The sequence below is a fragment of the Stenella coeruleoalba genome (genome assembly GCF_951394435.1).
Source record: "Stenella coeruleoalba genome assembly, chromosome: 16".
Taxonomy (NCBI): domain Eukaryota; kingdom Metazoa; phylum Chordata; class Mammalia; order Artiodactyla; family Delphinidae; genus Stenella; species Stenella coeruleoalba.
The window spans coordinates 57773397-57797553 of NC_137162.1; the positions used below are offsets into that span (position 1 = coordinate 57773397).

The following is a 24157-nucleotide window of genomic DNA, read 5'->3' on the forward strand; positions in this document are numbered from 1 at the left end:
ACTAAATAGAAAGAATGTATGTACACAATTGTTTTAAAAATAAAAAACAACAAAACCTTTTCATATCCAAATATGTCTGAGATGGCTTAGTTCTGATGGCCAAGAATGAGAAATTTCAAAAACCAAAAAGTTACACAATGCCTGCAACCTGTTATAAACTTCAGAAAGAGAAAAATTTGCATGCATACCTCCCTACTTAAGGACACAGAACTTTAACATCTGATAAAACACTCCATTATTTTGCTCATTAAATAACACCATTAAAAAGCATAAAATTGGGCTGTCATCTGTCTAGCTAATAGTCATAGCACAAAGTTATTCCAGGTACTTTCATCACTAAAATTAAGCCAATTTTATTTTTATGGATGCAGCCATTTTCCCCTCATGCATACTTACTGATGATCATACTGAACCCTCAGAACAAAATAGGAACTGCACCTTTTGTTGATTTTGGTGAAAAATACCAGCACTATATTTGTACTCTGTCACCTTATGTATGGCCCCTTTCATTCTCTTCTTGTTTCAGGGATCCTGGTATATTCAGTATACTTTTCTTAAGGATGGTTCAGAAGGCAAAAATTAATTTGTTAGTAAAAAGGATCACTTTCCAGAGTTGCGTTTTTTAGAAAGACACAGAGATTAGTTCAAAGAACAAGTACTGCTCACTTGGTAGGGGTTTTTCATTTGAAGAAAATAAGGAGCTTAAAAAATTATTATTATTATTTCTTGACTAGAGTCCTACTGGAAATTTAAAAAAAAAATCTTTCAACCAGCAAATTGCTTAAGTTGATTTGCTTAAGTTGATTTGCTTAAGCTGATTTGCTTAAGCTCAATAGGTAAAGGTAAGAGACTGACTTCAATCATAACATTAAGTCTGCCTAAAGAGAAGGGGCAGAAGACATCTACTTAAGCTTTCTGTTCAAACAGATACCTAAGGACTCTTAATTATTCTTTCTTGCTTGCTATAATCACAGCCTTGCTCAGGACAGGGAACTTTACTTTGTCAACATACAGGCCAAAAAGCAAGACATCCAGGAACAACCTAGGGGGAGAAAGCAAAGTTACTCACTTTCAACAACGACTGTATATTTAATCATGAACACATTACAAAGACAGTCTTCATCCAATTAGTCTTTTCATTATTGCTGGTTTTGAAAATGGCCAACAATATTCATTTGGGACTGTACCATTAACATTGCATTCAAAAAAAGAAAACATGGGAAACCAAATTCTTGCTCTCCTACTCTGCTGATATGCTCTGGTATTGGCTAGAGTATGGTAGTACAAAAAGAGTCTCGTTGTGATATAAAAGGCAATAAACACATCAATGGAATAATGTTCATGGGCAGCCAAAATGAAGAAGATTCCAAAGAGGTTGAGAACCCAGGATAAAGTGTGCAAGAAATTCCAGCTTCTTGGTGTATCTGGGAAAAGGACAGAAAGATCATTTTAAAACCACACTTCTTCCAGTGTTTCTCAGTCATATGTTTCTTCCATCAGCCTGTTTCTCCCATTCTTCACAGAATTTGATGCCCTTCCCACAGCCTCCTCTGCAGCTAGTCAGTTGATATGCATAGAAGCACTAAAGATACTTACATTCAGTGACAAAGAAATTCAGCATAGTTAGGACGACTGTGTGGCCACTGAACATGTAATCTCCACAAGTGTGAACGCCAGTTAGGGTCATACCAAAGCCACTCCAAATGGCAAAGGCCCGGTGTAATTTCTCCCATACACTGCCATATACCTATAAAGAAAGCTAAGAATTAGTGCTTCACATGCTTAGGGCAGCAGAGGCTCCTACCACTCCCATTGAAATTCAAAGGCTGAATGACTTAGAAATAAGATCTAAGCAAAAGCAACCAGACTCCCAGTCTAATTAATTCCAGACACCAAGAATGGGTGGTCAAAACTTGGCTGTACTCAGAACTATTTTGGTAATTTAATGAAATCAATGCAATTCAAACTTCTCTACTTGGAGTTCCTTTATAATGAAAAGGTTACTACAACACAAAACTATTTCCAAGTTTTATACCCTATAATACAGTAGTATTTGCTTGGCTGTTCTTGTCAATAAGAAACAAGCTATGACAGCGACAATGGCTACCATTCAATATCCACTCTCCCTTCTTCACTGGTAATAGAATCTAAAATTTATTTGAAGAGGCAATGAACTCAACTAAAACATTGCATTTCCCACCCTCCCTTGCAGCTAGGTGTCGCTACGTGACTAAGTTCTGTACAATAAGATGTAAGTGGAAGTGTAAAAGATTTCTGGGAATGCTACTTATAAACGAAAGAGACAACAGCTTGGAGGAAGTCTTTTCTACCTTTCCTTCTTCTAGCCTACAACTCAGACATGATAGCTAAAGCTCTAGCAGTCATCTTGGACCACAAAGTGGCTTTGAGGATGCAAGCCAAGTGTTAGGACAGGAGAGCAGAAAGACAGAAGAATCATGGATTTTTGATGACTCCATAAATTTATCACACTTGACCTTGATGGAGTACCTACTTTCAGACTTATGAGAGAGAATAAATCATTGCTTGTTTATTAAACTATAGCCACCGCGAAGTTCCTGTTATTAGTAGCCAAACCTAATCCAACTCCCACGCATAAACTTAAAAAAGCAATCCATTTTGAGCAAGAGTTTGAGTAATGGTCACTTTTTTTAAAAAGGCATTTAACACATAATAATATAAAAAACTGCTGCAATTTTATGTGCATTTACTACGTGCAGCATGCTGCTATATGCTTTTATGTCATTGCATTTAATTTCCACAAAAATCCTATGAACTGATTCAACTGTGCAGATGAGGAAACTGGCTTTAGAGAAATCACACAGCTAGTAAGTAACGTAATAATAAGAGGTCACACAGCTAGTAAGTAACGTAATAAGGATGTGAACACAGGGCATCCAATTCCAAAGCCCTATGTCTTAAAGAACAAAAGAAACAATCTTATTAGAATCACTATTTCATTAGAAATCTCACCTGATTATACACTACCCAGGCTTTCCCTTTCTGCCTCAGTTGATGGTAGGGAGAGAAATTCATTATTAGAGAAAAGGAAAGGGAAGGTACTAAAATATACATGGTTTGGTTCTTTCCATGACCTCTAATGAGAATAGGGTTAGAGATATTACACTTGTGAAAGTAAAAAATCAGGCAGAGAAGAACAGAGATTGCTAGGAAAATGTCTCAGCCAAGGACAGGAAACAAGTGATGTCACGCAAAAGAAAGCAATAATTACACAACACTGTAAATCAACTATACTCCAGTAAAAATTAAAAAAAAAATACTGTATCACAAAAAAAAGGAAAGCAATTATTGCCCAATTACTCAAGTCTCCCCATCCTTTCCAAGCTTAAAATGCCCCAAATATCCTTTCAGAAAAATAAAAATTGAAACACAGCACAACAGAATGAATTTAGACACTTTGATGAGAAATTTGCTCTAAGTGTTTCTTTTCTTAAGGTGGTTCCATTGTCTAATTTCAAAAACAGGCATGTTCTTGGTTCTGTCTCCAAACCTACTACTTCTGGGAGTGAGATTTCAAGCAATTACTTTATTACAATGAAAATGCCCTACGGAGTTCACTGTAAGGGATTTGATTGCTAGTTAATATCACCTTAACTATCTAATTTTAATGACTGCTGCAAATACAGGTCAGTAAGTAGGTTATATTATAATTCAAAGCAATTAACAGTATTTAGGGCAGATTTGAATAAATATGTCCACATAAAACTAACTGATAATAAAAAACAGTCATTAGAGACAGAAAAAGGGCTGTCCATACTATAGTGGGATGGTATCTAATTTATTTATTTATTTTTTATAAATTTATTTATTTTATTATTTTTGGCGTGATGGGTCTTCGTTGCTGCGCATGGGCTTCCTCTAGTTGCAGGGAGTGGGAGCTACTCTTCGTTGCGGTGCACGGGCTTCTCATTGCAGTGGCTTCTCTTGTTGCAGAGCACGGGCTTTAGGTGTGCAGCCTCAGTAGTTGCAGCACACGGGCTCAGTAGTTGTGGCGCACGGACTTAGTTGCTCTGCAGCATGTGGGATCTTCCCAGATCAGGGCTTGAACCCGTGTCCCTTGCATTGGCAGGCGGGTTCTTAACCACTGCACCACCAGGGAAGTCCCTAATTTATTTTTGTAGCACATGTTGCAGCCCTACGCACATATACTTTCCTCTTTAGTGGCTGATCCACAATCAAATCCCTCAGCTATAGGAAATTCTCTTTTCATTATAATAAGCTTACGTATTTCTTCTTAAATCTCTTCTAATCAATTAGCATACTACAATAATTGGGGGTAACTGTTCTATCCCTCCTTCACACCATGCACAGAAATTCAATAGATTTGCTAACTAAAGAATGTCACTTGTCACCTGGTTCTACAAGAATTAAGTCATTAGCCACTGCAGTCGCTGACCTTCAACATACCCTGAAAAGACTTCAGGACACAGTCAGGAATAAGGCACTCTATGCTCTGTGAAAACTGACAGAAAAGGCCTTCAGGATAGTTAGATTTTTTCAGGAGAAAATTTTATGAACCCAATTTCTTGCATCTTCCCATACTTAAGAAAAGCACTAAAATCATTAACTAAGACATTTGTTCCTCACGACTAGCAGCAACCTTCTACCAAGATGTGTGGCTTGATTACACGTACACCTTCCCCAAGATCACATATATGCTAACCTTCCCCCTTACGTCTTCAGCGTAGTTCCTCAGAGCTAACTGAGAAGCTGTCTCCTGGGCTATAGTCCTCAGTAAGTCTCGAAATAAACTCACAGCTCTCACGTTGTGCATTTTTATTTCAGTCGACAGATTAAAGACTTAAATTTAAAATATAAGACCATAAAAGTCTCAGATATCATCTTTCATTAATCAGAATGGCAGTGACTCCAAAAATTGTGCTGGCATGGTGATGGGAAAACTGACATGCACATAGTGGTGATAGTAGTGAAAAACTAGTCTTTCCTAGTGAAAATGTGAGCAATATGTATCACAATTTTCAGTGTGTATGTTCTTTAATTTCCTAACTCCACTTCCAGGAATTTATCTTAAGACGATTAAATAAGTGAAAAACCATAAATGTACAAGGATGTTTATGACAGCATTGTTTATAAATAGTAAGATTTGAAAATAACTTAAATGTACATCATTTGGAGACTGGTAAATTGTACAATGGAATACTCTGCAGCTATTAAAAAGGATGAGGTATAGCTATACATATCTCTTCAGAAGAAAGTAAACAACATACTATTAAATGAAATATAAGCTAAAGTACAATGTTTGCAATATAATCCTATTTTCTGTTTAAAAAGTATCTATCTATATAAACTTGTATGAATATGTAAGCATGGTTAAAAATAGTCCATGTGGTATATACACAACTATTAACAGTATTATTTATGGGGTGGGGTGAAAGAAGTGGGAATTTTGTGAGATTTTACTTTTTAATTTATATATTTCTATAAAATTTGAATTTTTACGGTAAGTTTATATAACTGTAACTAGAAAGAAGTACTTTCCCTTTTTGGAAAAGAAAAAGAGAAGAAACAAAAACAGCTTTTATCTTAAAAATAAAACATTTCCTTTACACTAAATCCTAAATGTCATTAACCCTTCCTCCTTTCTTACTAGTCGGTCTCCTTATACCTGGAGAAAGTTTGGTCACTCTGCAGCTCAGGACTGTATTTTTAGTTCCTGATCTCCTTTGGCTGCTTAATCTTCCCTTGCAGGTATTTCAGCTATTTATATTGCAGTAGAAGAACAGACACTTAATTTTGTTTTACACTTTACAAACAACATTAAAATAACAAAGGTGTTAATACATCATTTGAATATTTGGGAACACATAACTAAAGCATGGAGGCTTAGAAAAGTAGGCTAATAAATTCTCTTGTCCAAATTTAATGAGTCACAACAGCCAATTTTATATATAAAGCACAGGTGATCTTCAGGGTTTTTAAACATTTTATTTTTTACAGTAATTCATTACCCTGTTTTTTTTGTTCCCATCTGCATAATCTATCATCTCTCAATTTAACCAGAAGGTATGTCTACAGTATACCAAAACAAGCAACAAAGTATAAAACAAAAACAAAAGTTAGCCATTATTTAAATATATCTCAGAAAGAGTAAAGTTTAGAGTAGTGGGTACTACATTTTAAATGGAATATGGTCCAACTGCAACACTTTTTAAAGAGTGATGAGGACAGTGAAGGGGCCAGAGTTACGTCATATGAGTAACTAAAGATGTTGAGGATGGTGAGAAAGGGAAAATGATAATAGAAAGTTACTTTTTTTCTATAGCTCTACAGCATTGAACTAGTTAGTATCAATGGATAGAAGTAACAGGAAGGTAGATTCTGGCTTAAGATTTTTACCAAATTATTTCTAGAGGTTCATTACAGATACTGAAAATGCTGAAAAGCACATTTTAATGTTAAAAGCAAAGTCTTAGCCTTAGTTCGTATATGGCGCCATCAACACACCAAGAATAAGAGGAAAGAATGATAAAGAAGACAGTAGGCTACCTTTCCAGTGCACTGTAGGTGCTGTCCTGGCACGGAGAGGGAGGTCACAAACATGGTAAAGCAGCGAAGCAAGAATACAGTGCCCATCAGACTACAAAGCCTTCGCAGAAGTATTGACCTGTGAACAGTGACCAAAAAGGGAGAAAGATCAGAAGAAAACAAACCAAAATACCTCAGGCATCTAGTGTTTACTTAAAGGGAGAACAAGCAGGAAAACCATTAGATTCTTTGAAGAGGACAGAAATCTTAGAGACCATCTAAAGCACTGTCCACAGGATGGTGGAAATGGACTATAACTGCACTGTCCAATAAGCTATATACATGTGCCTCTTGAGCATTTGAAATGTACAAGTGAGGAACTGAATTTTAATTTTATTTCATTTTCACTAAATTAAATTTAGCCACATGTGGCTAGCACCTGCCATGCTGGACAGTGCAGACCTAAGAGCATCATTTCACTGTTAAGAAAATATGGCTAAGAGAAAGTAAGAGTCATGCAAGAGAGAAGGTAGTACCTATACTGACTCTTAGCTTAGTGTTAGTTTATTACTCATATATTGTCATAACTTATTTAATGAGAAGTAAAGTTAAATATGTGATTCTAGGGAATTTTTTTGCTCATTAATGACACTGTAAATTGGTTGACAGTAATTATATAATAAACATTCTTTAATATCTCTTAAATTTAAGCTATAAAATACTGTTTTTTTAATACTAAGTTTTACATTAAGTATATCTCTAACAATTTTTTTTAATGTTTTAAACCAAAACAGACTATATGATTCTTAAGTACAGAGACTTTACTTAAACATTTTTGAAATGCTCCTCCCACCCTCAAAAAAAAGTACTCAACACAAGGTTAGGTAAGTTTCAAACTTCAGTGTGTACACCTGGGATGGAGCTCAGGAATCTGCACTTTATTATTTTTTAATTTTTTTCACTTCAAATATACTTCTGTTTTATTTTCTTTCTCCTCTCCTCAAGGAACTCTAATTATCTATATGGTAAACCTTCAGGCTATCCCCTCAGTGTCCCCAAACATTTCATCTATTTTCTATCTTTAAAAAATTTTTTTCTTCAAATTATCTTCTGATTCATTAATTCTCTCTTCTGCTGGATTCAACCTGATGTCATACTCATTACTGAATTCTCAATTTCAGGGATTTAAAAAAATGTGTTTACTTCTAGAGTTTCCATTTCATTCTCTGTTAAAATTATCTGGAACACAGTCAGCAGAGTTACTTTAAAATCTGTATCTGGTACCTCCATTTTCTGGATCCACAGTGGGTCTATTCCATTATTTATTGTTTCTCTTAAATTTTGATCATATTCTCTTACATACTTATGTACCCCTTTATTAGTTATTTACTTGAGTGCCAGATATTGTATATAAAAAATTTTAGAATTAAATTTAGGCCTATATTATCTTCCCAAAGAGAGATCTGATATCTCTTTTGGCAAGTGGTTATGGGCTTTAACAATCTGGGGTCACCTTAATGCAATTTTAGAAACTGAAATTATTTCAAGCTAGGTTTCAGTCCCTGCAGGGTTTCTTTCATTTCTGGTTCACTACCAGTTCTAGAGTGTAGCAGTTGTAATGTAAAAAAAGAAGAAAATAAGGTAAGAAAGAGAAAAAGTAACACTGAATGGAAAGGGTCCCAAACTCAAAGCAGGAGGATTCTACCACTTCTCACCTTTCTTAATAGCCCTGCTCTCCAATATTTTGGGAAAACACAGGAGCCTAAATTGAATATACTTTCATCCAGAGAAGAATTAAATTTGTTTCTTCTGAGACCCAGTTAGCACTACTGACTTGAGAACACTCTAGCCCATTCCAAAATCCACAGCTTAATCTGGGAGTCTTGGTATCAGCTGCTCAACTTTGTTACATACCTAAGGCTTAGTCTCCTTATCTTAGCTCTGGCATTACAACCAGTGGAATGCTTTTTCAGAGATGCTTACTCATTCCTCTGATTGTACACCACAGATTATTTTTTCTGTGTTTTCTTTTTCTTGTGTTTGTGTGTTTGGGGCTCTTGGAGATTTTCCTTTCTTCCTGCAAGTTCAGTGATGCAATCCTTTCTTAACACAGGATTTATGGTGAATCTTCTTACCATATGGTGGAAAGTCCAGAGCAAAAGTCTCTGCCTTCTTTTTTCCACGCCATCATTTTGTGAGCTTTTTGAGGAAGACAACATGGAATCTGAATTTTAACAAGAGCCCAGGTGATTCTAGAAAGTGCTACAAAGACCACACTTTGAGAAACACTTTGACTAATTCAACATCAAAACTTGCATTTAGCTGGTCACTGCTACACTTTGCTAAACCTACCAAGGTTTCCTATATAAGGTAAACTCTTTCTTGTTTTGAAGAGTGGATAAATTCAAATCTACAGGGTCTTGTGAGGCAAAGTTAAACCAGAAAGCAGCAGTGATACATGTGGGTTTTTTTTGGGTTTTTTTTGCGGTATGCGGGCCTCTCACTGTTGCGGCCTCTCCCGTTGTGGAGCACAAGCTCTGGACGCGCAGGCTCAGCGGCCATGGCTCACGGGCCCAGCCGCTCTGCAGCACGTGGGATCTTCCTGGACCAGGGCATGAACCCGTGTCCCCTGCATTGGCAGGTGGACTCTCAACCACTGTGCCACCAGGGAAGCCCAGATACATGTGTTTTTAAACCACCTCTGGTTTTAAGCAATCCAGTTATAAATATTGTTGCAAAGTGAGAGAGAATGAAGTACAATATGGCCTAAAAGTGTGACAAGAATAGCAATCATCAACGCTTCTTTTCACCTTCAAAGCACTGAAATAACTGCTGCTTAGGACCTAAAGCTCATCACTGTAGTTTACCTCAACCATTCCCTGGTGAGGAGAAAGAATAAAAAATTCACGAAAGTGTCCCTATTCCTCTTCAGTGTCCAAAGACAATGGATAGCAGACCCACAACTTTATCAGATCTTTTTTTTCTTCACTATGCCTTTTTTTTTTTTAGTTGAAGAATGGTTGATTTACAATATTGTGTTAGTTTCAGGTGTACAGCAAAGTGATACAGTTATATACATATTTATATATATACACACATATATATTTCAGATTCTTTTCCAATATAGATTATAAGATACTGAATATAGTTCCCTTCTATACAGTAAATCCTTGTTGCTTGTCTGTTTTATATACAGTAGTATGTCTCTGTTAATCCCATACTCCTAATTTAATAACCTCCCCCCTCTACTTCCCCTTTGGTAACCGTAAGTTTGTTTTCTATGTCTGTGAATAAATAAATTTTGTAATAAATTATTTTCTTTTGTAAATAAATTCATTTGTATTACTCTTTAGATTCCACACTATGCTTATTTTTTTACTTAAATAATTTCCCCTCATTAAAGTAGGAAAGTAGCCTCCTCTTATGCTTCTCTCTCTTTTTTTTTTAATTTATTTATTTAGGCTCCTTTTTTTAATGCAAAAAACTTCTTCCCTTTATATCTCTTGTAAAAGCACAAAAGAAGCACCTTCCCTATTCAGCAATTTTCTATACCATCTGAAGTAAACTACACTTGCTAGATGTGCACGGTGTGCAAAATGACCTCTTTTTTAATGCGCCTCCTCCAAGCAGAGAATAATTTCTTCCACCCAAACATCTGACCAAAGACTGTCCCTTGGAGGAGTTTCTAGCCTTCTATAGAAAGTGACATTTCCGATTTGTTTCCAAAGAAAGGCAAGGCTAGACTTAGATTGTCGTGGTTGGCCCATGGCTGAATATCGCCATCTCTAATCCTTCCCTGCAAAATACCTTCAGAATATTACTAAATATGTAGGTACTACCTCAGGCTGACTCTTTTGTTGATAAAACCCAAACATTTTCCTATGTCAGTAATTATAATGTCACAATGACTAGAGAAGGAAAGTAACAAGGAAACAGCAAAGGAAGAAACAAGGTTTGATGACCTTTGCATAAGACAGTCAAAACACTTTCAGTCTTTTAATGGAATAAGACAGGTACCTGTGCTTGTGAAGAAGAAGAACCAGGAGCCAAATATAGCACAGAATCATGCCACATACTTCTGTCATGGCAAAGGCCCATGGAATTCTAGGAACGCTGGAACAGAAAAAAATTTAAGTTTTGGACTGACAAGAAGTATATGTATGTAAATGGCGCCAGCCTGTCAGTAAGATACTCTGCTAATTATGACCTTAAAATTGTTTTCTTTAACTTTTTTTTAAATTAATTAATTTTTGGCTGTGTTGGGTCTTCGTTGCTGCATGCAGGCAGGCTTTCTCTAGTTGCGGCGAGCGGGGGCTACTCTTTGTTATGGTGCGTGGGCTTCTCATTGCGGTGGCTTCTCTTGTTGCGGAGCACCGGCTCTAGGCATGCAGGCTTCAGTCGTTGTAGCATGCAGGCTCAGTACTTTTGGCTCGCGGGCTCTAGAGCGCAGGCTCAGTAGTCGTGGAGCACAGGCTTAGTTGCTCCACGGCATGTGGGATCTTCCTGGACCAGGGATCGAACCCATGTTCCCTGCACTTTCAGGCAGATTCTTAACCACTGCGCCACCAGGGAAGTCCCTGTTTTCTTTAACTTCCACCTCTTTCAGAAGATGATATCTGGAGAACCTGGGGAAAAAACTGTTTCATAAAGTACCTCATTTACCAGGACCTCTTTGTTGTTTGTGATTCCCAGTCATGGTTCTCTGTAAAGAAATAACTTTTTTCTCCTTTCCCATAACATGGCAGACCTGTATACAGGACTGCCCCCAAAAGACAGGGGGGAAAAGGCTCACTTCTTAAATGGTGTGCTCATTTCAGAATCCAGACAGTCAGGGCTTGAACTCAACTACTCTTTTTTTTAGTATATTTTGTTTTCAAGCAAGTAAACAGAGTTTTTATTTTGTTTTACTCCTTTCTTTCTCTCTCTGCCCTCCTTTGTTTTTTTGGGTTTTTTTTCTTCTGTATGCGGGCCTCTCACTGTTGGGGCCTCTCCCGTTGCGGAGCACAGGCTCCGGACGCACAGGCTCAGCAGCCATGGCTCACAGGCCCAGCCGCTCTGCGGCACGTGGGATCTTCCCAGACCGGGGCACGAACCCATGTCCCCTGCATCGGCAGGCAGACTCTCAACCACTGCACCACCAGGGAAGCCCCCTCCTTTGTTTTATATTTGTTTTCTTCTATCTTTTCCATTGTTGTCTTTCCTCACCAAATCCACAGCTCCTGTGATTACCCACTAGTAAAAGACATGTCACATTCTCAATTAAAAAGAAAGAAAGAAGGGGGCAGGGAGAAGAAGAAGATGAAGAAAAAGAAGAAGGAAGAAGAAGGAAGGAAAAGGAGAAAAGGAGGAGGAGGAAGAAAAGAAGGAGGAGAGTGGTGGAAGGGAGGAGATGGAAATGAATCAGTCCAAATAGGTCATCTCTGGGTGGTAAGATTATTGATAGTTTTATTTTTATTCTTTGTAAATTTACACTAAAAATTTTTATACAATGGCATGTTAATTTTATAACTAAGGAAATAAAGGTATTTTTAAAAAGAAGACATGAAGTCTGAAAGGTATTAACAGTCTACTCCAAACCTTATTCAGAGTAACTGAAGAGAGTCAATCGTCTTCATTCAGGGACTCATCTTTTACCTGTTACCTCAGAAAATAAAGACTCCTCTTGTGAATTTTTAATCTATTGCTGCCTTATTTATCTGGCATTATGGGGGAAAGGGTTATTTCACATAATAGAAATTTTCAGATAAAAGATCCCTTTCAATGACTTCTAAAAATTTAAACTTTTTAAATGAACATTAAAAAAACCTATATATGAAAAAAAAAAGACCTATATATGTATGTGTACGTGTACATATGTATACATGTGTATATACATATGTATATATTTTAAATAGTTTTACAGTGTTTATGGTAAAAGTAAGTTTTCTGCCCCACCCCCAGCCTAAACCTAATTCTTGCTCTCCAGAGGCAGTCACTTTCATTCTTCTGTTTTATTTGACGTTATATCTTCTAGTCACACACACAAAAACACATACACACACATACACACACTCTCTCTTTCTCTCCCATGGTCTCAATATTATTTCATAATTTTGTTTAAAATAATTTTTGGCTTTTACTTGATGGAAATGTTTAAGTATAGTTCATAGCTAAGACAATGGAACGTAAAGATTAAATCCCTTTCTCGTACAACTTCTTACAATTCTCCAGAGCTAATAACTTAAAAAAAAAAAAGTTTGTTCTGTTTCTTGTGTGCCTATCACCAATTCATCTTCAGACAATTCTATCAATTTCAATGTTTCCTTTGGAGAAATCTCTCCTAGAGCTCCTTCTTTAGAAAGGCTGCATTTTCTATTCCCTCTTGCATGGCTATTTCTTGGAATAAAACTTAACCCTCATCTTGGGAATTTCTCTTTTCTATATTGGATCCTCTGTTTCCTGAATCCCATGTCCTCCTCTTTCTCAGTTTACTCCTTAGTTTTGATGTAGTGTATCCTTGAATTATTTTCTCAGAGGAGGGATGGAGGATAAACTCGTTTTTTTATGTCAGATTTACTGAGGCTTAATTTACAAACAGAAAAATTCACCATTTTTAGCTATACAGTTCAAAGAGTTTTGACAAACACATTCAGTCATGTAATCACCACCGCAATAAAGACAACATTTTCATCACTCCAAAAAGTTCCCTTGTGTCCCTTTCTAGTCAATTCCCTTCCTCACTTCCAGCTGTGGGGCTACCACTGATCTGATTTCTGATTCCTATAGGTTTGCCTTTTCTAAAATGGCATATAAATGCAATCACACAGTATTTGTCCAAATACCTTTTGTATCTGGCTATTTTCACTCAGCATATGTTTCAGATGCATCCAAGTTATTGCATGTACAATTAATTCTTTATCTATTCTTTGTCTACAATTTCCGTATCCATTCACAGGTTGATGCGTATTCTGGGCTATTTCCAGGTTTGGGTGATTATGAATAAAGACCACATACAGGTCTTTGCATGGATGTATGTTTTCATTTTTCTTGGGTAAATACCTAGGAATGAAACTGTTGAGTCCTATGTTAAGTTTATGTTTAACTTAAGAAACTATCAAACTGTTTTCAAAGCAGTTGTACCATTTTGCATTTCTACCAGCAAAGTATGAGAGCATCAGTTGCTCTGAATCCTCGTCAGGCCTTGTCATTAGCAATTTTTTTCATTTTAGCAATTCTAGTAGCTGTGGGGTTGGAGAGTAAATTTTTTTGAGACTTGCAGATTTTAAAATATCCTTGGGTCTAGCCTTATGTCTATTTGGTAGTTTGCCTAGGCAGAACATTTTAGGTTAGACATTATTTTGTCTCAGAATGTTAGAGGCATTTATTCCATTGTCATCTCACTTCCACGGTTGCTAAGAAGTATGATGCTGTTTGGATTTCCAATCTTTGTGTGTTATTTGTTTTGTCTCTTAAGAAGCTTTTAGGATCTTCTGTCTATACCTAGTGTTCTGAAATTTTTCATTTCATGTACTGGGTGCTCTTTCAATCTAGGAAGTCACATTCTTTGACTCGGAGAAATTTCCTTTTATTATAGCTTAGATAATATCTTCCTCTTCATCTTCTCTATGTTCTTCCTAAAACCCCTATTTTTTCCACTGCTGGGCCAATTGGATTCATCTTACTTTTTCTCCTCTACTTCTTATCTCTGCTCTACATGCTGGGCAATTTCATCAAATCCATGTTCCAATTATCCTGCTGGATTTTTTTTTTTTAATTTATTTTTGGCCGTGTTGGGTCTTCGTTTCTGTGCGAGGGCTTTCTCTAGTTGTGGTGAGTGGGGGCCACTCCTCATCGCGGTGCGTGGGCCTCTCACTATCGCGGCCTCTCTTGTTGCGGAGCACAGGCTCCAGATGCGCAGGCTCAGTAACTGGCTCACAGGCCCAGCTGCTGCGCGGCATGTGGGATCTTCCCAGACCAGCGCTCGAACCCGTGTCCCCTGCATTGGCAGGCAGACTCTCAACCACTGCGCCTCCAGGGAAGCCCATCCTGCTGGATTTTAAATTTCTACTTTCATTTTTTATTTTTCAAAAGTTTTCTCTGAATTTTCCTTTTTCATAGTCTACTGTTACTGTCTCATAGAAAGCAATATCTCTTATCTGTGAGTATATGAATGGTTATTTTTTTATGAAGTGTTCTTCTGCTCCCTATTTTGTGTTTCCCAGTTTGCTTTTTTCCTATTTGCATTGATCTGTTTTCCTCAAATGTCTGGTGATTCTTGACTGACCGTTCATATTTGACAGGGAAGTACTAAAAAAAAAATAATAATGTGATGCTCTGTGTGCATGGACTGAGGTTGTGAAGTATGGGTTTCACTGGGATAGAACAGAGGTCTAGTTGAGGAGATAGGGATATCTCTCCTACCACAGTATCTATAGTCCTTTTCTCTTGTGCAGGTTTTCCAAGGAGAGGAATCTGTTCTCCTGCTTGGAAGACTGGGGCTGGGTATGACTGGGGCTGGGAAGTTAAGTCTGGTTACTTAAGGAAGGGAGCTGGAAGTCTCTGTGATCTAGATTTACAGTTAACCAATTTAATTACATTAAATCAGTTAATTTACAGTTAATCACAGAAAATACAATGAAAACAGGCACCTTTGTTCTCATCTGGGCATGGTGTCCCCAAGTCCAGAGTCCCTCACATTCAACTACTCTGGAGAATAAACCACCTGTCTTCTGTTGCAGTAGAACAGGTCTTAAAATGATTTCAACCAGCTCTCCCATATTTAGCTCCTATCTATACCCAGTCTTGAGAGATGTTTGATGCCTCCTGTTTTGAGAGTTTTTCTGGAGTACTGCAGTACAAATAAACTCACCTCTTGGGCACCACTAGTCCCCACTCCCAACCTCACAAGAGACACTTAGCTTTCTACTTTCCAAATTTTCATTATTATCACTGCTTCTGCCTTCATGGGATTATTGGGGGCCCCCACCCCCACTTTTTCTTGTTTCTTTTTTAGTGAAGTGTTGTAAGGAAATTGTCAAATGTGTTTTCAATATCTCATATTTATTCTGATGCAATGCTTTCTAAAATGCATTATACATGTTATGCCTTTTTTTTCTGGATAGAATTTAATTTTCTTTCATAATTCAGAGTCATCACTGTGAACACTGATTATTACACTGGACATGGTAATGACCTCAGAGACTACTGAGAAATGAAAGGCATTGAAGCCCCAGATTAATGTGGTTTTTCCATTATTTATGTGTGCTTTTTATAGTGCTTCTGTTTTCTCTATTACCTATCCTTCCTCACATATAAGTGGGCCTGCCTCTAGAAGCATCTCTATCTCCTAATTTTTTGCTTATGATCTGCTGAAGCTCTTGGAATTGTGTCAAGTAAGCTTCAGAAGCAGACTCTGAAACAAAGATCACTGTGAAAGTTATTAGAAATGTTCCTAAGGGAAAATATAGGGTAGTAGGGAAATGAGATCAGGAAGGCAAGGAAGCAAGGCAAGAGTGAGACATCAAGCAAAGCCCTGTGGTAAACTCAGGCAAGGGTAACTTTGGCTCAATCCTGCAAGGAATCTGGGAGACAGTGTACGTCCAACCTAAAAGTTGTCCTAATTAGGGCAAAGAGAAATGAAATATTTATACCCCACCTCATCAGTTATTGGTTAAGGGCTGCTGCTGAAGGGATGTAAATTTCCAAGTATGTTTGGTTCTCTTTTTAAGCAGGCAAACTGTATTCTAGCAGCCCAAGAGCAGTTCTCCAACAAAGACATACAATTGCTGGATGTTGGGAGTATAAGTGTGCAAGAAAATGGAAAAGAGATCTGAGGGGATATAGGAGGAATGCTGACAGCACCTGCTACCATTCTCCTGTGAGTAAAGTTTACATACTTAAGAGCATGGGGCTTTGTAGCTGGTGGAACTGTAGACTTGTTAGGCAAAATTTGGTTTCAAACCCCCACTGCAAATTGAAAACATATGTCTATACAAAACTTTGTATATGAATGTTCATAGCAGCATTATTAATAGTAGCCAAAAAGTGGACACAACTCAAACCTTCATCAACTAATGAATGGATAAGCTAAATGTAGTACATCCAAACAATGAAATAATATTCTGTAATAAAAAGGAATGAAGTACTGATACATACTACTTATATGGATGAATCTTAAAAACATTATGCTAAATGAAAGAAGCCAGACACAAAATAAGGCCTCATGTTGTAATGGCCATTTATATGAAATGTCCAGAATAGACAAATCCATAGAAATAGAAACAGAAAGTAGATTGTGGTTGCCAGGGTCTCGAGGGAGGAGGGAAATGGGGTGTGACTGATAATGGATATGAGTCTATTTGGGGTGTTGAAAACGTTCTGGAATTAGTGGTGATGGTTGCACACCTTTGTAAATATACTAAAAACCACTGAATTGTACACTTTAAAATAAAATCCTCACGATCAATCATTTCCCTCTTTTTTCCCATTATGCCTTTCATAGTCATCTATAGAACCTTAGCATCCATTCGCTGATTTCTTGAGATTTTAGGTTTTGGTTCACTGTCACTCTCCAAAACTTCTCCTGTTGTGGTACATATCCTTCTCACTCCTCTTTTTACTTCTCCTCCTATGACCTTGTCTTTTACTCTACTTCAGCGACCCACCATCCACGGTTATAAACTGGATCTTGTCATTATCAAGATTATTCTTCATAATCTCAACGTCAAGAATTCTATACTAACCAACACCTCTTGTCTTTCCATCTTATTCCTTCTAGTACTCCAACTTCAATAATTCTGAGACCCCAAATCCACAGATCTTATAACACTTTCACCTACCTCACCTCATGAGGTAGTCCTTCACCTACCTCATATCCTCCTGTCCCTCCTTCTCTACCTATGTCCACGGTTAGTCATTATAATCACTCCCTTTCCTCTTTTTCCTTCATTGCATTGCCTAGCAAAACTTAAAGCCCACTTAAATCCAATTATCTACATATTCTATACCTGTATCTGTGCAGTTGAGTGAGGCTGGTAAAAACACACAATATCAACATGACTATTAACCTCAAGGAGGTCTTTAGTGCTGCTACTACATCACACAAGTCTATTCACTCTCATAGATGACTATTTTACACTTCATCCTTTCTCCTCAAACCTCCGACCTTCTCTCTTTTCTAAATCCCTGTTTTCAGAGGAAATAAAAACAATCATCAGAGGACTTCCTCATGCTTTACCATCACATCTAGCAACCTTATATCTGTTCCCATATTTTCTGTCTTCCCCTCTGTTATGAATTAATAGACCCTGTGCCTAAGACCAGCCTCTCCCACCCACTAGATCCTACCCCTTTTCATCTACTCAAGGATATTATTCCATCAATTATACCCTCTCTTTCCTCTAACAGTATCTCCTTCCCTCTAAATTGGGTCATTCCTATCATCAGTACAACAATCATGCTATATAATATAGCCCATCCAAAACAAAACCCTGGAGACTCCATATCTTTTCCTCCTTTCTCCAATACAACTCCATTTCTCTGTTGCCCTTATAGAAAAACTTTTAAGGGCTTGTAAGACTTGATTGTTTCCAATTTCTCTCTTCCCATTCTCTTCCCCTCTCTCACTGCTTTACCCAATTTTTTTACTTTGAAAAATTCTGATCATAACAAAGAAAAGCTGTAAGATAAACACTTTATATTCTTCACTTAAATCTATCGTTTACAATAATTAACATTTTCCCATATTTGCTTTACTTCCCTCTTTCTATACAAACCTAAATACACATACACACTCTTGGAGGAGACTAAACCCTTCCCAAAATAAGTTGCAGACATTATGACACTTCTCCCCTAAATACTTCAACATGTATCTCCTAAGAACAAGGATACCCTCTTCATAACCCAATACACTATTACACCCAGGAAATTGTAACACTGATTTAGTGTTAAACTGTATCATTTAATATGCCATCCATATTCAAATTTTCCTAACTGTCCCTAAAATGTCCTTTATAGCAGTATTTTTTTTTTCTTGATTGAGGATTCAATTAAAGTTCATGTACTGAGCTTGGTTATGGCTCTTCAACTTCCCTTATAATTCCCTTGAAGAACTTCCCCTCTCAGTCAACCATTTTTTGTTTGTTTTATTTATCACTATGGGTTCATAGATTCTTTTTCTTACTCAGTATATTATAATCCATTACCATCATTATGCTTTTTTTAAAAAATTTATTTATTTTTGGCTGTGTTGGGTCTTCGTTTCTGTGCGAGGGCTTTCTCTAGTTGTGGCAAGCAGGGGCCACTCTTCATCGCGGTGCGTGGGCCTCTCACTATCGCGGCCTCTCTTGTTGCGGAGCACAGGCTCCAGACGCGCAGGCTCAGTAGTTGTGGCTCACGGGCCTAGTTGCTCCGCGGCATGTGGGATCTTCCCAGACCAGCGCTCGAACCCGTGTCCCCTGCATTGGCAGGCAGACTCTCAACCACTGAGCCACCAGGGAAGCCCTTATTATGCTTTTTGATGTTCCAATTGTCCTAATTTGATCAATGAGAGCCCCTTAAAACCAGCTCATATGTTCTTTTGATAGGTTTCTACTTCCTTGTTTATGGCACAAAATCTATTTCAGGCTAATTTTATGCTTACCATGCCCCAGTCTTGTTTCCTCTGCCTAGAGTACTCTTTCATCAGATATCCACATGCTACCCTTTCCTTTCTCTAAGGAGCCCTGGTCTGTTCCTTTAGTACAGATTGGTATTTAGAAACCATTGATCTGGATGCTCATGGTGCTTCACAGCTACTGAGTTTTTCCTACAAACCATTTCACATCAGTTCATAGAAATCTTCCTCATTCTTTTCTATGATTAAATAGTACTCTATTGTGTAGGTGTACCACAGTATATTCAACCAGTTTTCCATGGATAAGCATTTAGATTATTTCCAATATTTATAATTATTACAATTAATGTCGCAATGAATAACTCTGTCCATATGCTGTTTCATATTTGTGGAGATACACCTTTAGGTAAATTCCAGTCTCACATTCTCTCTTGAACCCATTATAATCAGGCTTTTGCCCTTATTAACTCTTGTCAAAGTCTACGGTCAATTATCCTCATCTTACTTGACCCCTCAGCAGCATTTGACACAGCTAATTATAATTTATTCCTGTCTTCTTAAAATTTTTTTTTTTAACTTGGCTTGCATAATACTCTCTCACTCTCTCTGCCCTGACCTCCTCAGTCGTCGTCTTTACTAGTTTTGCCTTACTTTTCTGACCTCTAAACATTATACCTGTTCCTGGGCTCAATCTTCAATATTCTTTTCCCTTCTAAACTCACTTCCTAGTAGACATTATCTAATATCATGGCTTTATCTACACTTGTAACTCCCAAATTTCAGCCTAGATCTCTCTGAACACTAACTCATCTTTCCATCTCTGACTTGACTTCTGATTTGGTGTAAAAGATACTTCAAACTTGACATGTCTAAAACCAAACCCTTACTTTTCTCTTCAAGTCAGGTCTTTCCACAGTCTTCCCACCTCTATAAAGGACAACTCTATCCTTCCAGATGATCAAGTCAAAAATGTTGGAATAGGGCTTTCCTGGTGGTGCAGTGGTTGAGAATCTGCCTGCTAATGCAGGGGACACGGGTTTGAGCCCTGGTCTGGGAAGATCCCACATGCCGCGGAGCAACTAGGCCCGTGAGCCACAACTACTGAGCCTGCGCGTCTGGAGCCTGTGCTCCGCGACAAGAGAGGCCGCGATAGTGAGAAGCCCACACACCATGATGAAGAGTGGCCCCCGCTTACCACAACTAGAGAAAGCCCTCACACAGAAACAAAGACCCAACACAACCCAGAATAAATAAATTAATTTAAAAAAAAAATCTTGAAATAATCCTTGAATTCTCTCTTTCTCTTACACCTTACATGCAAATCCATAAGCAAATCTTGTTGCCTGTATGTACATACATACACACACACACATATATACATATATGTATATCTACACACACACACACGTATGTACCACTACTCTTCTCATCCAATCCACCCCATCTTTGCCTAGACGGATTCAATAATTTAACTAACCTCTACTTTCCCATCCCCACCACCGAGCTATTCTATTAACAACAATTAGATTGACCTTTTAAAATGGAAGTTAGATCGCTCTACTCTTCTCCTAAATGCTTTCCAATGGCTTCCCTTTTCACTTAGAATGAAAGCTAAAGTCCTTACAGTTGTCTACAAGTACCTACAAAATCTGGACTTCTGTCTCCTCTCAGATCTCACCTCCAACTGTTCTCTCCATCTCTCACTTGCTGTTCCTTAAACATGCTAAGCCTACTACCAATTCAGGATTCCTGCACCTTGCTGTTTCCTCTGCCTAGAGTACTCTTTCATCAGATATCCACATGCTGTCTTCCTTACTTCCTTAGGGTCTTCTGCTGGAAAAATTGTGTACGATAGAACAGGGAAGGAGATATAGGGATCTAACAGCTTCTTAAACAGCTTTCTTATTTTAGCACCACCCTTTCACCCACAGTATCCAGAGCTTTGAGAAATCTGCAAGATAGTTTGGGTTGGTTCTCAGTTTTCCCAACTGCTCCTTTAGAATTAGGTTACTTTAGCTCTGCTAGTTGCCACTCACCCATTTGCTTTTCCTTTTTTTTTTAATATTCATTTATTTATTTGGCTGTGCCGGGTCTTAGTTGCAGCATGCGGGATCTTTTATTTGTAGCATATGGGATCTAATTCCCTGACCAGGGATCGAACCCGGGCCCCCTGCATTGCAGTGCGGAGCCTTAACCACTGGACCACCAGGGAAGTCCCTCACCCATCTGCTTTCAAACTCCCAAAAATGTATGGCTGTTTTCTCCTCTCTTATCTACCCTTTCCTTGTAAGTTTACAACTTAAGACCAACAAACAAACACAACTTCTTTACTATACTTTTAGTCAGGGCTCGAGAGAGAATAAAATGTTATATATATGTCATCCTGCCATCTTAACATGGACATTTTAATTCATTTCATTTTAAAAAAACCCATATACTATAAGGCACTTTCAGAAGAGTACAACGTTTTGTTTTTATTTTTTAAACATCTTTACTGGAGTATAATTGCTTTACAATGGTGCCTTAGTTTCTGCTTTATAACAAAATGAATCAGTTATACATATACATATGTTTCCATATCTCTTCCCTCTTGCGTCTCCCTCCCTCCCATCCTCCCTATCCCACCCCTCTAGGTGGTCACAAACCACCTAACTGATCTCCCTGTGCTATGCGGCTACTTCCCACTAGCTATCTATTTTACGTTTGGTAGTGTATATATGTCCACGCCACTCTCTCACTTTGTCACAGCTTACCTTTCCCCCTCTCCATATCCTCAAGTCCATGCTCTAGTAGGTCTGTGTCTTTATTCCCGTCTTACCCCTAGGTTCTTCATGACCTTTTTTTTTTTTCTTCTTAGATTCCATATATATGTGTTAGCATACGGTATTTGTTTTTCTCTTTCTGACTTACTTCACTCTGTATGACAGATTCTAGGTCCATCCACCTCACTACAAATAACTCAATTTCGTTTCTTTTTATGGGTGAGTAATATTCCATTGTATATACGTGCCACATCTCCTTTATCCATTCATCTGTTGATGGGCACTTAGGTTGCTTCCATGTCCTGGCTATTGTAAATAGAGCTGCAATGAACATTTTGGTACATGACTCTTTTTGAATTACGGTTTTCTCAGGGTATATGCCCAGTAGTGGGATTGCTGGGTCGTATAGTAGTTCTATTTGTAGTTTTTTTAAGGAACCTCCATACTGTTCTCCATAGTGGCTGTATCAATTTACATTCCCACCAACAGTGCAAGAGGGTTCCCTTTTCTCCACACCCTCTCCAGGATTTAGTTTCTAGATTTTTTGATGACGGCCATTCTGACCGGTGTAAGATGATATCTCATTGTAGTTTTGATTTGCATTTCTCTAATGATTAACGATGTTGAGCATTCTTTCATGTGTTTGTTGGCAATCTGTATAGCTTCTTTGGAGAAATGTCTATTTAGGTCTTCTGCCCATTTTTGGATTGGGTTGTTTGCTTCTTTGTTATTGAGCTGCATGAGCTGCTTGTAAATCTTGGAGATTAATCCTTTGTCAGTTGCTTCATCTGCAAATATTTTCTCCCATTCTGAGGACTGTCTTTTCGGCTTGTTTATGATTTCTTTTGCTGTGCAAAAGCTTTTAAGTTTCATTAGGTCCCATTTGTTTATTTTTGTTTTTACTTCCATTTCTCTAGGAGGTGGGTCAAAAAGGATCTTGCTGTGATTTATGTCATAGAGTGTTCTGCCTATGTTTTCCTCTAAGAGTTTGATAGTGTCTGGCCTTACATTTAGGTCTTTAATCCATTTTGAGTTTATTTTTGTGTATGGTGTTAGGGAGGGTTCTAATTTCATACTTTTACATGTACCTGTCTGGTTTTCCCAGCACCACTTATTGAAGAGGCTGTCTTTTCTCCACTGTATATTCTTTCCTCCTTTATCAAAGATAAGGTGACCATATGTGCGTGGGTTTACCTCTGGGCTTTCTATCCTGTTCCATTGCTCTATATTTCTGTTTTTGTGCCAGTACCATACTGTATTGATTACTGTAGCTTTGTAGTATAGTCTGAAGTCAGGGAGCCTGATTCCTCCAGCTCTGTTTTTCGTTCTCAAGATTGCTTTGGCTATTCGGGGTCTTTTGTGTTTCCATACAAATTGTGAAAATTTTTTTTCTAGTTCTGTGAAAAATGCCAGTGGTAGTTTGATAGGGATTGCACTGAATCTGTAGATTGCTTTGGGTAGTAGAGTTATTTTCACAATGTTGATTCTTCCAATCCAAGAACATGGTATATCTCTCCATCTTTTTGTATCATCTTTAATTTCTTTCACCAGTGTCTTATAGTTTTCTGCATACAGGTCTTTTGTCTCCTTAGGTAGGTTTACTCCTAGATATTTTATTCCTTTCGTTGAATGGTAAATGGGAGTGTTTTCTTAATTTCACTTTCAGATTTTTCATCATTAGTGTATAAGAATGCCAGAGATTTCTGTGCATTAATTTTGTATCCTGCTACTTTACCAAATTCATTGATTAGCTCTAGTAGTTTTCTGGTAGCATCTTTAGGATTCTCTATCTACAGTATCATGTCATCTGCAAACAGTGACAGCTTTACTTCTTCTTTTACGATTTGGATTCCTTTTATTTCTTTTTCTTCTCTGATTGCTGTGGTTAGAACTTCCAAAACTATGTTGAATAAGAGTGGTGACAGTGGGCAACCTTGTCTTGTTCCTGATCTTAGTGGGAATGGTTTCAGTTTTTCACCATTGAGGAGGATGTTGGTTGTGGGTTGGTCATATATGGCCTTTATTATGTTGAGGAAAGTTCTCTCTATGCCTACTTTTTGCAGGGTTTTTATCATAAATTGGTGTTGAATTTTGTTGAAAGCTTTCTCTGCATCTATTGAGATGATCATATGGTATTTCTCCTTCAATTTGTTAATATGGTGTATCACGTTGATTGATTTGCGTATATTGAAGAAGCCTTGCATTCCTGGAATACACCCCACTTGATCATGGTGTATGATCCTTTTAATGTGCTGTTGGATTCTGTTTGCTAGCATTT

The 24157-nt window shown here is 37.7% G+C and overlaps 1 protein-coding gene across 3 annotated transcripts in view; it reads right to left on the reverse strand.

Moving 5' to 3' along the window:
• Positions 1-811: 811 nt before the first annotated feature.
• The window catches only part of SAMD8 (sterile alpha motif domain containing 8), a 42667-nt gene continuing 19321 nt past the window's right edge, over positions 812-24157 (reverse strand). For 2 of the 3 annotated variants that reach the window (XM_079899928.1, XM_079899929.1), the window contains exons 3-6: positions 10543-10638; positions 6547-6664; positions 1597-1747; positions 812-1424 (exon numbers count right to left, since the gene is read on the reverse strand). In XM_079899928.1, the coding sequence (XP_079756054.1) occupies positions 1120-1424; positions 1597-1747; positions 6547-6664; positions 10543-10638 (670 nt within the window). In that variant the 3' untranslated portion in view covers positions 812-1119. The remainder of the gene's footprint in view (positions 1425-1596; positions 1748-6546; positions 6665-10542; positions 10639-24157) is intronic. The other variant, XM_079899930.1, reaches the window with a different exon arrangement.